Below are 16252 nucleotides of genomic sequence, written 5' to 3'. Positions count from 1 at the left end.
CGCAAAATTAAAGGGGAAAAGACCCCCGATGCCCCACTCTGCAGCTAGGCCTGGAAGAGGCCGGGACCTAGATTACATCCCATGACCACCTGAGCACGGGGGAAGTGTTGAGGAAAGCCCTAAAACTGCTGCAAAGGTAACCTGAATTAAGGGGCCCACTATTAAAATAAAGGAATTTTTTTTTTTTCTTCTTCTTTCCCGATCTTCTTATCTCTGTACCTGGGGGGAGAGAGAGAGAGTACCTCCCCATCCAAGATCGGACGTCCGATAATCCAGCATAGTGGGACGTCCGTGTCTCCTCGAACCGACAGGCTCTGGTAGGCGAGTGGGTGGGAGACGGAGGCAGGCCCGGGTCTGAATCACCTCAGCACGCTTCAGTGTTAGGGGCTGGGGTCCTGCCGACCAGACATATGAGGATACGGGGTGGCAGTACACGCCGTACTCATAGTCTCTTTGTGGGACTACAGGTGTGACTGACCACCCTGTATCCCTCCGTGGTACCTGAAAAGAAACGACGCACATTGAGGTAGATAAGGGTCTAATGAAAGACCCGTGTCCACCTCCTACTGACACTAAGCTAAACTGAATATCCTACTTCCTGTCGGTAGGGTGTACACTGCAGAGGAGGAGCTAACTTTTTTATTTGCATAGTGTCAGCCTCCTAGTGGCAGCAGCATACACCCATGGTTCCTGTGTCCCCCAATGAGGCGATAGAGAAAAAGCAGCAGCTTACCATGCAGACTGTCTAGCAGACAGTGGCCTGCAGTCCTATGTATCCCATTCCAGCAGCAGCCATAGATGAAGGCATCGGCCCGGGTAACAGCTTTGTAGATCTGATCTCTCAGTAGACCTGACCTGTAGAATGAGCTGTAATCTAAAGGGTGGAGTTTTGCCATTGGCCTTGAAGGCTTCTACGAAAGCCAACCTGATTAATTTTAAAAAAGTCATCTTAGAGACTGACAAGCACATGAGCGGTCCATCAGGGATCAAGGAAAGAAAATTGTAAAGTTGTAAGGATTCCAAAACTGAAAGATAAGTAGTCCCTTATTGCCCTGACCAGATACAGGTGTTGGAGAGTATGAACAATGTCCTCTGATGTGGAAAGACAAAAACTGTAAAATAAATGAAGGTAAAGGACCAAAGACAACCTTGTCCTGATGGAGAACAAAAAAGTTCTGAAGGAAAAGACAGGAAATTGATGTTATGGCCACCAGAAATGAAACCTTCACCAAAAGGAATCTTGGAAAGGTGCTGTAAAGAGGCTCAAGAGAAGACTCCTGGAGCAAAGACGGAACAAGGTTGATGTCTTAAGGTTCCACTAGATAACTGGATGCCGAAAGTCATGACCAGAAATTAAAGGCGCTGGGATAGCATCAGACAGGACTTCTGTCAGATGATGATCCAACTAAATAGATGCAAGGAGTTCAAACTGATTTGGAGACTGGACACATTTTTCCCCATGCATGGGCATTTCACCAAAAAGACTGTCGACATAAGGAATGACTGAATTCCTTCTGACACAGAGTGGCGGCATCAGGAGTCAGGGCACATTGGTGAAGACCCTGGGAGCTGTCTCTAGTCCAAAGGGGAGTGCGACAAACTGGAAATTAAAAAAAAAAAATCTTCAGGAAAGCAAATAAGTTGCTCCGGTTGACAACTTAACAGGTTCTGGTAGTATCCCTGTCAATGTTCCTTGTATGGAAGAAGAGCAATGACCTTTGGAGTCATAGATGGCTTGGAAGAAAGCTAACGAGCAAGGTCAAACCTTCTTAGGCGAAGAAGCATAGAACCTTTAGGGTATGTGCACACGTTCAGGTTTTCGCGTTTTGTTTGCGTTTTTTCGCGATAAAAACGCCATAAAAAAAAATCATTAAAAAAGCATGCATTATGCATCCTATCATTTAGAATGCATTCTGCAATTTTTGTGCACGATGCGTTTTTTCAGCGAAAAAACGCATCGCGGTAAAAAAAAGCAGCATGTTCAATAATTTTGCGTTTTTTTTTCGCATTTTTCCTGCTATTCTATGCATTTGGAAAAAACGCTAAAAAACATGCGGATTTCTGGCAGAAATGTCCGGTTTTTGTCAGGAAAATTGCTGCAAGAACAATGACAAAATTGCCAGTGAGGCCGCTGCAGAAAACAGGGATTTTTGTGTACTCACCGTAAAATCCTTTTCTCCAAGCCAATCATTGGGGGACACAGGACCATGGGTGTTATGCTGCTGCCACTAGGGAGGACACTTAGTAATACAGAAAGAATAGCTCCTCCCCTGCAGTATACACCCTCCTGCTGGCTCCAAGTGAACCAGTTCGGTAACAAAGCAGTAGGAGCTTAACATTTAACCAGGATGAACCATGTCAAAACCAAGCCAACACAGAAAACCAAAGCCGTTAGGCTAACAGGGTGGGTGCTGTGTCCCCCAATGATTGGCTCGGAGAAAAGGATTTTACGGTGAGTACACAAAAATCCCCGTTTCTCCTACGCCTCATTGGGGGACACAGGACCATGGGACGTCCTTAAGTAGTCCCTGGGTGGGGAACAATCAGCTGTAATTGCTCCTTGTACCCACAGGTTACAGATGCGGCACAGCCGCCTGCAAAATTCGTCTGCCGACGGTCGCATCTGCCGAGGCCTGAGAATGAATATGGTTATGTTTTGTAAATGTATGCAGACTTGTGCTGCCGAAGCTTGGTGCCGGATGGCAAAACTTAAATACACCCTTTGTCCAGCAAAAAGTAAAACAAAGTAACAAGTCCATACAATAGTACTGTTTAGTCACCCTAGTAAGAGTCTAGCTTCTTACTCCTTTAGCAAATTGTCTGAAGAGACAATTTGCATATTTTCCAGAGGAGCATTGCGGCTTTTAAGGTACCGTCACACTAGACGATATCGCTAGCGATCCGTGACGTTGCAGCGTCCTCGCTAGCGATATCGTCCAGTGTGACAGGCAGCAGCGATCAGGCCCCTGCTGTGCTGTCGCTGGTCGGGGAAGAAAGTCCAGAACTTTATTTCGTCGCTGGACTCCCCGTAGACATCGCTGAATCGGCGTGTGTGACACCGATTCAGCGATGTCTTTGCTGGTAACCAGGGTAAACATCGGGTAACTAAGCGCAGGGCCGCGCTTAGTAACCCGATGTTTACCCTGGTTACCATCCTAAAAGTAAAAAAAACAAACAGTACATACTTACCTACAGCAGTCTGTCCTCCAGCGCTGTGCTCTGCTCTCCTCCTGCTCTGGCTGTGAGCGTCGGTCAGCCGGAAAGCAGAGCGGTGACGTCACCGCTCTGCTTTCTGGCTGCCCGGCGCTCACAGCCAGACCAGAGAAGCAGAGCGCCGAGGACAGACAGCGGTAGGTAAGTATGTAGCGTTTGTTTTTTTACTTTTTAGGATGGTAACCAGGGTAAACATCGGGTTACTAAGCGCGGCCCTGCGCTTAGTTACCCGATGTTTACCCTGGTTACCGGGGACCTCGGGATCGTTGGTCGCTGGAGAGCTGTCTGTGTGACAGCTCTCCAGCGACCAAACAGCGACGCTGCAGCGATCCGGATCGTTGTCGGTATCGCTGCAGCGTCGCTATGTGTGACGGTACCTTAAGTCTCCTCACCTCGACATGCTTATCATGTCACTCTCCGCAAGGAGAAACGATACTTCTTGGATCCCGGTCAGACGCCTCTCAATCAGCCAAACTAGATCTCCACTTTGCATTGACGAGGGGCAGTACCCCGAAACACAGGGTCTGCAAATTGAGCTTCTGGTTTGGCTATTATCCTAAGTCATGTGACAAGGCTCGTTAAAGGGTCAAGATTGACTATTAGGATTGCTACTTCCAATAGGTGGCACTAGAGTTCTAGTCCTCTTCCTCTCTGAAATGAAAACCTTGAAACCTTTCGCTTTAAGGGACCGGGATAATAACCCCATCTTCTTTTAGAGAGCTTAAGGCTTGGAAGAACTCCGATGCCCTTGCCCTGGGAGGAGAAGACAAGAAAAAGCGATTTGGTGGAAGAGAGGAGAATTCCATCTTGTATCCGGAGGACACTAGGTCGCGGACCCATTCGTCGTGAACGACCGAGAGCCACGCGTCGCTGAAGGAAAGCAGGCAGCCGCCTACTTTGAGTGTGTCCCCCGGATACCACTGGGAGTCATTGTGTGGTAGATCTGCCCGGTCTGGATCCCCTGGATCCTGACTGCCTAGGCCTGCCTCTCCATGAAGGGGAAGGATTGTAAGAGGTCTGGGGACCTCTATCCCTACGTTGTGTGCGGCCGGGTCCAGAAGATGTGGAAGTAGAGGACCAATTTGAGTTGGAGCGAGAGGGGGGGGGAAAAAAAAAAAAAAAAAAAAAAAAAAAAATCGGGACCGAGCCTGCTGTTGCTGGTTCCGAAAGGGCCGAAAAGGTCTCTGTTGTGGGAGAAATTTACTCTTCCCTCCAGTGGCGTCGGAAATTAATTGATCGAGTTTTTCGCCAAAAAGGCGACCGCTCTGATATGGTAAAGAAGTCAATGATTTTTTGGAAGCAGAATCCAGCACGCCAGTCCCTGAGCCATAAGGACCTCTGAATGGTGATGGCGTTGGCTGCTGCTTGATAAGCGCAGTCAGCGGCATCCAGAGACGCGGTCACTAGAAAATCCCCAGCTTTGGCTATCTGAGTAGCAAGGTCTGCTACCTCGGGGGAAGACTGGTATCCAGAACAGCTAAACACAAGACCTCAGCCCAATGGGTCATAGCCTTAGCCACTCATGTAGCGGCAAAAGATGGAAAGAGTGTGGCTGCTAAGGCTTCAAAAGCTGAACGAGCCATATTGTCGATCTGACGATCGGTGGGGTTTTTAATCGAGGCGCCCTCTGAAGAGGATAAAATAGATTTAGTAGCTAGGCGCGATACCGGAGGATCTACCGGAAGGAGCAAAGGGATATTTTGACTCCATGGGCTTTTGCCTTGTGAAGCGTTTATCTAGACGGATCCTATGAGATTCAACGATTTCCTTAAATTCGGGATGATTGGTGAACACTCTTGTGTGCCCGCTTAGTCCTCTTAAAGGACACAGCATTATCCGTTTTAGATAAAGGTTCCTCATCTAGCTTCAGGGCCTTGTTTACTGACTCAAAGAGAGTCGAGACTCTCCTGATCATGTTGAAATTCCTGATCTAGGGACATGTCAGAATCGTCCTCTGAGCCAGGTTCTCTACTAGCCCCAAGGGAGGGGGTGCGAGAAAAGGAACTCTCAGAACCCGATTCCCGGTGATGGTCTGGGGACAAGGCAAGAGTCCTTTTCCTGGAAGAGCGAAAGCTCCTTGGTAAGGTACGACCCTAGTGTACAAGGGGTTCTGATCATCGGAAGCGTTGTCCGTAAGTGTGCCCTGGTTAGAGGAAGGGTCTAGGAAAGAGTCTAACGCTTTGGCCAGGGATGCCATAGACCGGGTAAGGAAGGTTGCCCACTCATGGGGACTAGGCTCACTGGGTTCGGTATCAGTAACAGGTGGTTCCTGGGCAGTCACCGGTTAACAGGCTGAGCATAACAGTATTGTGACCCCGGGGAAGAGTGTGGGTTTTCCCAGATATTTTGTTAGGCTTTGATTGAGACATAGTGTAGCCTTGAGGAGAGCGCTTACTAGCAGGGGAAGGGTTAAGCTATGTTTCTGCAGCTTACCCAGGTCTTGTGTCTTGAGTCCCCGGGGGAAGTTCCGCAATGTGTCCACCGAAATCGCTAATCCCTGCAGCTGTGATTCAGAACGCTGGAGCAGCGCTGCAGCATCAGCCCTGTGGGTGTCCAAAGATGGCCGACAAGATCAGGAAGAGAAGGCACTTCTCGCAGAATGATAAGCGCCAGAGAGAGTGGGCGGCGGCAACTGCCTGTGGGCGGAGCTACGTTCCGGCCTGGACAAGAGAAAAGCCGGGGGCTAAATTTTAAGCTTGCGGTTGCGGCGGCCGCTATTTGTGCGTACCGACATGACCCACGCACCCAGGCTTTAAGATATATGCGGACCTCCCTTATCCCAGGGACCAGGACCTCCCCAGCGCTTCGGCCCCGCAGGTGTACTCATGGTAGATGCGGTGGGCCATTGCTCAATCCATCGTTGCCATAGTCAGGGAGGGGGTGGAGAGCTTCTGCCACCTTCCATCATCCGCTATAACAGTGGTGATGCAGTAGGAGGCTGCACGGATGCCACAACCATCATGTCCGGCTATGCACCTGGCTCCAGGAGAGGTAGATGTAGAGCTACTCCATGTGGTCGCCTGCTATGGAGTGGAGAGATCGGAACGCGAAGGAACCGTCGCCCGTAAAGAAAGCTCAGGGCTGAGATCCAACGGTGCAGGAAAGGGTATGGGGAGGGACGCTCCGCGTTCTTACCTGTTGATAGTTCGGGGAAGATCGGAACCTAGAAAGGATCAGTCGCCCCAATTCGCTCCGTTAATGGAAAAATAGAATAAAAATAAAAACGGTGGGGTCTGAAAGCAGACCCAAGTGCCTCCTACAGACACTAAGCAAGAACTGGTTCACTTGGAGCCAGCAGGAGAGTATATACCGCAGGGGAGAAGCTATTCTTTCTGTATTACTTAGTGTCCTCCTAGTGGCAGCAGCATAACACCCATGGTCTTGTGTCCCCCAATGAGGCGTAGGAGAAATGAAAGTCTGCTTTCCTTAAGCAGCTTTGCCTGAGAAAACTTGGCGGCTGCACCAGCGTCTAGAAACACAGTGTGCACATGCCCTTACTGGGCTTCTATCATAGTTTTGATTAAACACTGTTCTAATTTCTGCAAATCTGCTAGTCCTCTCAATTAGGACCTTGCGCTTTGTAGTCCTTGATACTTATGAACCCTGGCCATCCTTGCTGCCACAGGTGATTGATAGCTTTAGGTCTATGCACAGTATAGGAATTAAGTGGTCAATCAATGTTGCAGGCAGGGTTAGACAGAGCTGAGAGAACTAACAGGCCTGCAGAAGATAAACCACTGATTTTTATTAAAACTAGAGCAAGAATCCCAGTTAATAACTAAGCTATAGAATCAGGGTCTTTGCCCCTATCTTATGATGTATGTGAATTGGAAAGCATAAACATGGTGCAGCTTTCTTTTAACTATAACATTAAAAACAGTGATGTGACTTTACCTTGTTCTTCACAGCGTCACACTTTACTGGAGTGACAGAGATCATTCTCACTGGATGCTCCTCATTTTCACTTACGCCAATTTCGGATACTTCTGAGCTTTGATCCCTAAAGAGAAATGAACAATTATTTATAAAACTGTATATAAGCTTTGCTTTTGTGTGTGCAAATACATCATTACAGAAATACTGACGGAAACGTGTCACTTTTTTGTTATTAAATATATTACTAATAGTATATACTATGACAACACATTTAAAACATTGTGATGTTATTTTATTTTTGATTCCGTAACAATGATTTGTTGAACAGGAGAGCAACCATATGAGACTGCCAGAAATAAGAGCTTTGGTTTCTCCGGTAGTCCCACAGACAATGAATGGAGCAAAGATTCAGCAGGTGCACCTCTGCATCATTCAGGAGATGACTCTACAGAGCCCAATCCTCCAGATCTCCAGAGGTTTCAGATGTCCAACCCCCAGCAATCACAAAAACTGTTAAACTGTAAAGCGCTGCGGAATATGTTGGCGCTATATAAATAAAGATTATTATTATTATTATTAATCACTAACTTATACCCTACATCAGAGTTCCCCAACTCCGGTCCTCAAAAGCCACCTACAGGTCATGTTTTCAGGATTTCCTTAGTATTGGACAGGTGATCGAATTCTTGCCTGTCTAGGTGATGGAGTTATCACTTGGACAATGCTAAGGAAATCCTGAAAACATGACCTGTTAGTGGCTCTTGAGGACCGGAGTTGGGGAACACAGCCCTACATAATGGATAGAGGATAACTTCATATTTTGGGAGTAGCCCATTAACCTGCTCCTCCATGCTTGTTTTGTAGAAGCAAAAGGGAAGTGTAGCTGTTAGGACCCAAGCAGAAAAGGCAGTCAAAAATGTACAGCAATTCTTTTGTAGTTTGCTTGTTTGCCCAATATTTCCATACTTGCCTCTTTGCTAGCAGACAATGGTAATATGAAAAATTATTTAGTTTTCAAGAACTACATGGAGCCGGATGCTACTAATTTATGTAAGGGCATACGCCTTTTCATGAATCAGGAGTGCCAGATGAGTGGCGTGCACACAGTCCCTGAAGATTTGTGGCTTAGCTGCCACTTACATTGCTGGAGCTGGACAAAAAAAATAGGGTGAAAATGCCAAAAATCAGAAAATTTTAGCGAAGTCTTCAGTTGTGCCAAATTTATGAGACACTTCCAAGCTTTTCATGGCATAAAAGTTTTGATGAATTGGGTCCCTTACCTTTAAAACACCCTCCATTCTTCCCATATACCCAGTCTGTTAAAAGGGAATGTGTCAACTCATTTTTCCTATATAAGCTTCGGCCACCGCCATTAGGGGCTTATCTACAGCATTCTGTAATGCTATATATAAGCCCCCGAAGTATCCTGAAAGATAAGAAAAACAAGTTAGATTATACTCACCCAGGGGCGGTCTGGGTTTGATGGGAGTCGCAGGTCCGGGTCCTCCCATCTTCATGCGATGACGTTCTTTCTCTTCTTTGCTTCCTGTCGCGGCTCAGGCGCAGGCGTACTAATTTGCCCTGTTGAGGGTAGAGCATAGTACTGCAGTGCGCAGGGGCTGGGCCTCTCTGACCTTTCCCGATGCCTGCACACTGCAGTACTATGCTCTACCCCCTCAACAGGGCAAATTAGTACGCCTGCGCCGCGACAGGAAGCAAAGAAGAGGACGTCATCGCATGAAGATGGGAGGCGCTGGACCCGGACCTGTGACGTCCATCGGACCCGGACCGCCCCTGGGTGAGTATAATATAACTCTTATCTTACAGGTTACATCGGCGGCTTATTGACAGCATAACAGAATGCTGTAGATAAGCCCCTAATGGCAGTGGCAGCAGCTTATATGTGAAAAATGAGGTGACAGATTCCCTTTAAAGGGCCACTGTCACCCCCTCCAGCCGTTATAAACTAAAAGAGCCACCTTGTGCAGCAGTAATGCTGCATTCTAACAAGGTGGCTCTTTTAGTTTTGTGTTCAGGTATTACTAAAATAATGCGCTTTGAAACTTTGCAAAAATACCTCTCTTTGTCCACGGAGGCGGGTCCTCAATCCCCAGCTTGAACGGTACTCTGCCGTCACTCACATCTTCAGGGGCTTTCGGCGCCGCCCCCTCCGCGCTGTTTTCCCTTCAAATCCGGCGCCTGCGCTGTGTAAATCTTTGTGGGGCAGCCTCTGTCTATTCAGCTGATCGTGCCTCCTCCTCCTCATAGCTATCGCCGGGACGATCAGCTGAATAGACAGAGGCTGTAAGGCGGGGGACCTGGGTGACAGCCTGACACACGCAGTGCGCATGCCCAGGAATCCTAGCCCCGCACTGTGCATAATGCATAACACAGTGCGGGGCAGGGATTACCGAGGTGGGTGGCCGCACTGCCCGCACAGGCGCAGTCTCCAAGCCTGGCTGGGACGTCAGACCGCCAGAGCTTACTGCGCTTGCCCCACAAAGATTTACACAGCGCAGGCGCCGGATTTGAAGAGAAAACAGCGCGGAGGGGGCGGCGCCGAAAGCCCCTGAAGATGTGAGTGACGGCAGAGTACCGTTCAAGCTGGGGATTGAGGACCCAGCTTGAATGCGGCATTACTGCTGTACAAGGTGGCTCTTTTAGTTTGTAATGGCTAGAGGGGGGTGACAATGGCCCTTTAAGCAAACAGTTCACTGTTCACCATAAATTAGGTAAAAACTTCATAAATACCTTTAAGTAATAAAAGCCACAACTTTAGTGGTTATATATTTATTGTCAACTCTGGAATTTTTTTTTACATGTTTCTGAGCACAGAAAAAGCTATTTCTATAGATTTCTAACACAGCGCCACCATCTCTATTTTGCTGTACATAGGTAAAACCTTGTAAGCTTTTAAGAATCTAGCCGATACTTGGTTATTAGTAAAGTGTCTTAGTTCTACCTTTGCCGTATAAGAATAGTAGGGTCCGATTCTGAAATGACACTTGTATTGCTTACAGCATCAGGACCAGAGGACCTGTGATAAGGCCGCCTGCCGGTTGCAGAAAGAGGCTTATTCAGGGCACCAAGGACTGTTGTTGGTTTCGGCTACAGGAGAAAAAGAAAGGGTGTGAAAACCATGAAATACGTGAAGAACATCGGCTCATTAGTACATTTGTAATACCGTATATATTCGAGTATAAGCCGACCCGAGTATAAGCAAAGACCCCAAATTTTGCCAGAAAAAACTGGGAAAACTTAATGACTCGAGTGTAAGCCTAGGGTGAAAAATGCAGCAGCTACCGGTAAATTTCATAAATAAAAAGATACCAATAAAAGTAAAAATGAATTGAGACATCAGTAGGTTACGTGTTTTTGAATATCCATATTGAATCAGGAGTCCCATATAATGCTCCATACAGTTCATGATGGGCCCCATAAATGCTCCATATTAAAATATGCCCCATATAATGCTGCACAAAGGTTAATAATGGCCCCATAAGATGCTCCATAGACACATTTGCCCCATTCAGTGCTGCACAAATGCTGATTATGGCCCCATAAGATGCTCCATAGAGTAATATGCCCCATATGCTGCTGCTGCAATGGCATACTCACCTCTTGTCGCTCAGGCCCCCAGCACTTGCAATATTCACCTGCACCTCGTTCCACCGCCGGGCTCCATCTTCAGCGTCCTCTGCACTGACATTCAGGCAGAGGGTGCGCACTAACCACGTCATCGCGCCCTCTGATCTGAGCGTCACAGCAGAGGACATGGAAGACGGAGCCTGGCGGTTGAACGAGGACAGGTGAATATCACGCAATGCTGCTCAACCTCCCCATTCAACTCACCTGCTCCCGGCGTGGTCCCTGGCAGCTTCCCTGATGGTCTCCGGGCGCTGACAGCTTCTTCCTGTATTGAGCGGACACCGGTACTGCTCATTACAGTAATGAATATGCGGCTCCACCCCTATGGGAGTGGAGTCGCGTCCATATTCATTACAGTAATGAGCGGTACCATGTGACCGCTCAATACAGGAAGAAGCTGTTAGCGCCCGGAGACCATCGGAGATGCAGGGACCTCGCCAGGAGCAGGTGAGTATGTCACAGCTGCCGCTCCCCCTCCCCCGTCGACCCCTCTGGGACAATGACTCGAGTATAAGCCGAGAGGGGCACTTTCAGCCTAAAAAAATTGGGCTGAAAATCTCAGCTTATACTCGAGTATATATGGTAAATGTTTTTACACAATTTTATTTCAATCTCAGAATATCCGGTTATATTGTGTTCGTTACAGGCAATTACCAGTAAAGCAAGGTGAGGGCAGTGCAGCCCCAAAACCTCCCACAGAAGCTAATATAATGATCTTATTATGCAATTCCTTAAAGACTGACAATTTTAGTTTATGCCTTTCATTTTACTCCTCTCCTAAGACTCATACATTTCATATTTTTAATAATTGGGCTTGTAGTTTTGCAGAATGAGTTGTTGTTTTGGATGACACCAAACATTTTACCATAAATTGTATGTAAAAATGTAGAGCAAAATTCCAGGTGTAATATTGAAACATCCCCGACCTCCTTCCCCCCAAATCCACCATTATTTTTTGGGGAGTTTCATTTTTACGGCGTTCATTGGTGGGAAAAATGGCCTGGCAAGTTACTAGTATCAAACTTTTGTAGTTTTTTTTGTGTTCTATTTTAATGACTTTATAAAATGTGCAACTTTGTATACAAAAAAAATAAATACTTAGTTTGTTGCCATTTTCTGGAATCCAAATGAGTACCAACACGATAGCGGAAAGCTTTGCCTTCAGCAGAGACTGACAGCAGTATTTAGGCTATGTGCACACGTACAGGTTTTTTCGCCTTTTTTTCATGCTAAAAACGCTATAAAAACTCATTAAAAACGCATACATTATGCATTCTATCATTTAGAATGCATTCTGCATGTTTTGTGCTTATGGATGCGTATTTTTTCCGCGAAAAAAACGCACCGCGGTAAAAAAAAAAAATGAGCATGTTTATTATTTTTGCGGATTTTCTGCGTTTTTCCCGCAATTCTATGCATTTGGGAAAAAACGCACAAAAAACGCGTCAAAATCGCGGTAAAAACGCATGCGGATTTCTGGCAGAAATGTTCGTTTTTTTGTCAGGAAAATTTCTGCAAGAAATCCTGACGTGTGCACATACCCTTAAGGGGCTGTCAGTAGGGATCACTCCTAGCTCAGACGGTACCTGTTTGGAGGCAGATGCTGACGGTGATCAATGATATTTTACACTTCAAAAATGGCAAATTTACACTTTAAAATGTTACCTTTCCCGTTAATAGATGTATCCGCGTCTCTTCAGATATGTAACTCTTATCATTGCAGAAATCCTGCAAGGAACAGAATACCTTGTTATATTCTCCAGAAGTTATAAGTGAGAAAAAAATGTACAGAATATCCCAAACAAAGCGTGTAATGCAAGTCGCCAGCCCTGTCATGTAATGACCTTAACATTAACCCTTTAACAACAGGTGTCTGCAAATCAGTTTCGTCAGATGAAAAAAAACGTAACAGTTATGAAAATCGTAATTGGTTATAGTAACATAGTTAGTGAGGCCGAAAAAAGACATTTGTCCATCCAGTTCAGCCTATATTCCATCATAATAAATCCCCAGATCTACGTCCTTCTACAGAACCTAATAAATATTCTACAGAACCTAATAAATAATGATGGTTATCACATCATTATTGCCGGGTGGGCAAGTGAATGACAGATGTGACACTGCGGGAAAGTGACACAAGGTATGGTGGCATCATACTGGTAAAGGTGACCATACAAAATAGATGAATGTGCAGCCCGCCATCTAATGTGAATGATAGTGACATTCCTAATAAAGTGAATAGGAGCAGAGCTGCAGCACACAGGATCGGCCACTATAGCGTATAGGGCTGTGCTGGTGTATGCAGATTATATCTAGCCACCAGCAGCACTGCAAACAGCTGATCTATTACTGATGACTTCTCATACTGGTAGGTCATCAACATCCAAGTCGTGCACAATTCATTCACATTTTGCAAACAAGCGATCAAGTTTTATTACCTTGTCAGGCTGTGTAAAAAATCTACTTGGCAACATGGGTTCCTTAGGTGTTTCAGCGACCGTGATAGTAATTTTGCTATTGATAACACAAAGTGCGACATCGCAGACCGTATGCAATTTCTAAAAGGAAAGACATCATTATTGCAGATTACAGTAAAAACTAAATGAACACAAGACTTTTTTTTTTCTTCTAACGATTGAAACCATAAGAAGAGATTTTTTAATTTTAATTTTTTTCTTAAATTAGAGTGGAACCCAACAAAAATTAGGAGCGGTGGGGGGACATAAACCACGTCATACAAAGTCATGTTGTCTACACACCACGGCACTTTCTATGCACAACAGCTCCCCCATTACACCTGTGCTACCCTACAAATAACAGGATTTTTGGTTGCTTACCGTAAAATCTGTTTCTTGAAGCCTCCATTGGGGGACACAGGAACCATGGGTGTATGCTGCTGCCACTAGGAGGCTGACACTATGCAAATAAAAAAGTTAGCTCCTCCTCTGCAGTGTACACCCCACCGACTGGCATTATACTCTTCAGTTAGTGAGAAAGCAGTAGGAGATAATGAAACAAGGTTGAAAAACCATAAACACAAACTTGAGAACTGTAACTCGAGAACAGACATAGAACAGATAACAACAGAAAACATTGGGAGGGTGCTGTGTCCCCCAATGGAGGCTTCAAGAAACAGATTTTACGGTAAGCAACCAAAAATCCTGTTTTCTTTATCGCCTCTCATTGGGGGACACAGGAACCATGGGACGTCCCAAAGCAGTCCCAAGGGCGGGAAAAACAGACTTCCATCAGGTCAGAGGACTCACCACTGCCGCCTGCAGGATCCTTCTGCCTAGGCTGGCGTCCGCCGATGCATAGGTATGGACCTTGTAAAATTTGGCGAACGTGTGGATGGAAGACCAAGTTGCCGCTTTGCAAAGCTGTAGGGCGGAAGCCCTGTGGTGCACCGCCCAGGAGGCGCCGACTGCCCGGGTAGAGTGAGCCTTAATCCCAGGAGGGGGCACTCTGTTCTTGACCCGGTAAGCCTCCAAAATTGCCATTCTGATCCATCGAGCAATAGTCGCTTTAGAAGCCGGCTGGCCTCTGCGCGTGCCATCAGGAATGACGAAAAAAGAATCCGTCTTCCGGAAAGAGGATGTTCTATCCAGATAAATCCTCACTGCCCTGACGAGGTCTAGCTTGTTCAACGATCGCTCCAGAGGATGAGTCGGAGCTGGACAAAAGGAAGGTAGAACGATGTCCTCGTTGAGGTGGAAGGTGGAAACCACCTTAGGAAGAAAAGAAGGTGGGGGTCGGAAGACCACCTTGTCCTGGTGAATGACCAAAAACGGAGGGCGGCAAGACAGTGCCGCCAGCTCGGAAACGCGGCGAATGGACGTGATGGCCACAAGAAAAGCCACCTTCCAAGATAAAACTGATAGAGGAATCTCCCTAAGAGGTTCAAAGGGAGAAACCTTTAAAACGTCCAGTACCAGGTTTAGGTCCCATGCCTCCACAGGGGCCCTGTACGGCGGGACGGCGTGGGCTACCCCCTGAAAGAAGGTCTTAACCTGTGGCCGAGAGGCCAAGGTCTTCTGAAAGAGGATGGAAAGCGCCGAGACCTGACCCTTCAGGGAACTAAGAGCCAGGCCCGAATCCAGCCCTGCCTGAAGGAAGGCCAAAAGAGAAGGCAGGGAAAAAACCATAGCCGGAACGCGGTTGGACTCGCACCAACGGAAGTAGGCCTTCCAGGTGCGGTAGTAGATCCTGGAAGAAGAAGGCTTCCGAGCCTGAATCATGGTGTGAATCACCCGGTCCGAAAGACCGGACGCTCTTAGAACCGCGGTCTCAACAGCCACGCCGTTAAACTGAGCGACCGAGAATTCGGGTGGCAGATCGGACCCTGGGACAGCAGATCGGGCCTGTCTGGAAGGCGCCAGGGAGCGTCCGCGAGAAGGTTGACGAGCTCCGCGAACCAAGCTCTCCTGGGCCAATCCGGGGCGATCAGAATGACCGGCACCCTTTCCGCTTTGATCTTCTTCAAAAGTTTGGGAAGTAATGGAAGGGGTTGGAACAGGTAGGGCAGCTCGAACTGTGACCAAAGAATGGCCAGAGCATCGACGCCCACTGCGAGAGGATCGCGGGACCTGGAGACGAACTGCGGAACCTTCCTGTTGATTCGAGACGCCGTGAGATCCACATCCGGAGTTCCCCATCGAAGACAAATCTGATGGAAGACCTCCGGATGCAAGGACCATTCCCCTGCCGCGAGACCCTCGCGGCTGAGGAAGTCGGCGGCCCAGTTTTCCACGCCGGGGATATGTACCGCGGATATCACCGGAACCATTGCCTCTGCCCAAAGGAGGATCTTGGATACCTCGGCAAGGGCCAAGGAGCTCCGAGTCCCCCCCTGATGGTTGACATATGCCACAGCCGTGGCGTTGTCCGTCTGGACCCGGACTGGAAGGCCCCTGAGGATCCTTTCCCAATGGCGGAGGGACAGAAAGATGGCCCGAATTTCGAGGACGTTGATCGGCAGAGAAGACTCCTGCGGCGACCAACGGCCCTGAACCGTCAGGTGGCGAAAAACCGCACCCCAGCCGATCAGGCTGGCGTCCGTTGTCACCACCTGCCAGTGAACCGGAAGGAAGGACCTGCCCTGGGAGATGAGAGGTGACGTCAGCCACCAGTTGAGAGACCGCTTGACCCGAAAGGAGAGTCTGATCGGCCGATCCAGGGAGAAGACCGACCTGTCCCACTGAGACAGAATGGCTTGCTGAAGGGGTCGAGAATGGAATTGTGCGAAGGGAATCGCTTCCAAGGTAGCTACCATCCTCCCCAGAACCTTCATGGCCGATCGAAGGGAGGGAGGCCGAGGACCCTGGAGCAAGCGTATGTCCCGACAAAGGGTGGATCTCTTGTCCTTGGGAAGGAAGACTCTGGACTGATGAGTGTCGAAAAGCATGCCCAGAAAGATGATGCGCTGAGAAGGAATAAGGCAGGACTTTTTCCGGTTGACCAGCCACCCGAAACGGGATAACGTGTCGAGAACAATGGACAGGCTTTCGTGGGCCTG

General features: G+C 47.7%; 1 protein-coding gene across 4 annotated transcripts in view; it reads right to left on the bottom strand.

Moving 5' to 3' along the window:
- Window positions 1-16252, bottom strand: part of PDS5A (PDS5 cohesin associated factor A) — a 175600-nt gene that overhangs the window by 33905 nt on the left and 125443 nt on the right. For all 4 annotated transcript variants that reach the window (XM_069744574.1, XM_069744572.1, XM_069744575.1 and 1 more), the window contains exons 28-31: window positions 13176-13295; window positions 12403-12465; window positions 10052-10197; window positions 7108-7213 (exon numbers count right to left, since the gene is read on the bottom strand). In XM_069744574.1, coding sequence (XP_069600675.1) covers window positions 7108-7213; window positions 10052-10197; window positions 12403-12465; window positions 13176-13295 — 435 coding nt within the window. The remainder of the gene's footprint in view (window positions 1-7107; window positions 7214-10051; window positions 10198-12402; window positions 12466-13175; window positions 13296-16252) is intronic.

Source organism: Ranitomeya imitator, chromosome 1 (assembly GCF_032444005.1).
Source record: "Ranitomeya imitator isolate aRanImi1 chromosome 1, aRanImi1.pri, whole genome shotgun sequence".
In the NCBI taxonomy this organism is placed as follows: Eukaryota; Metazoa; Chordata; class Amphibia; order Anura; family Dendrobatidae; genus Ranitomeya; species Ranitomeya imitator.
This window is presented reverse-complemented; position numbering and strand designations above follow the sequence as displayed.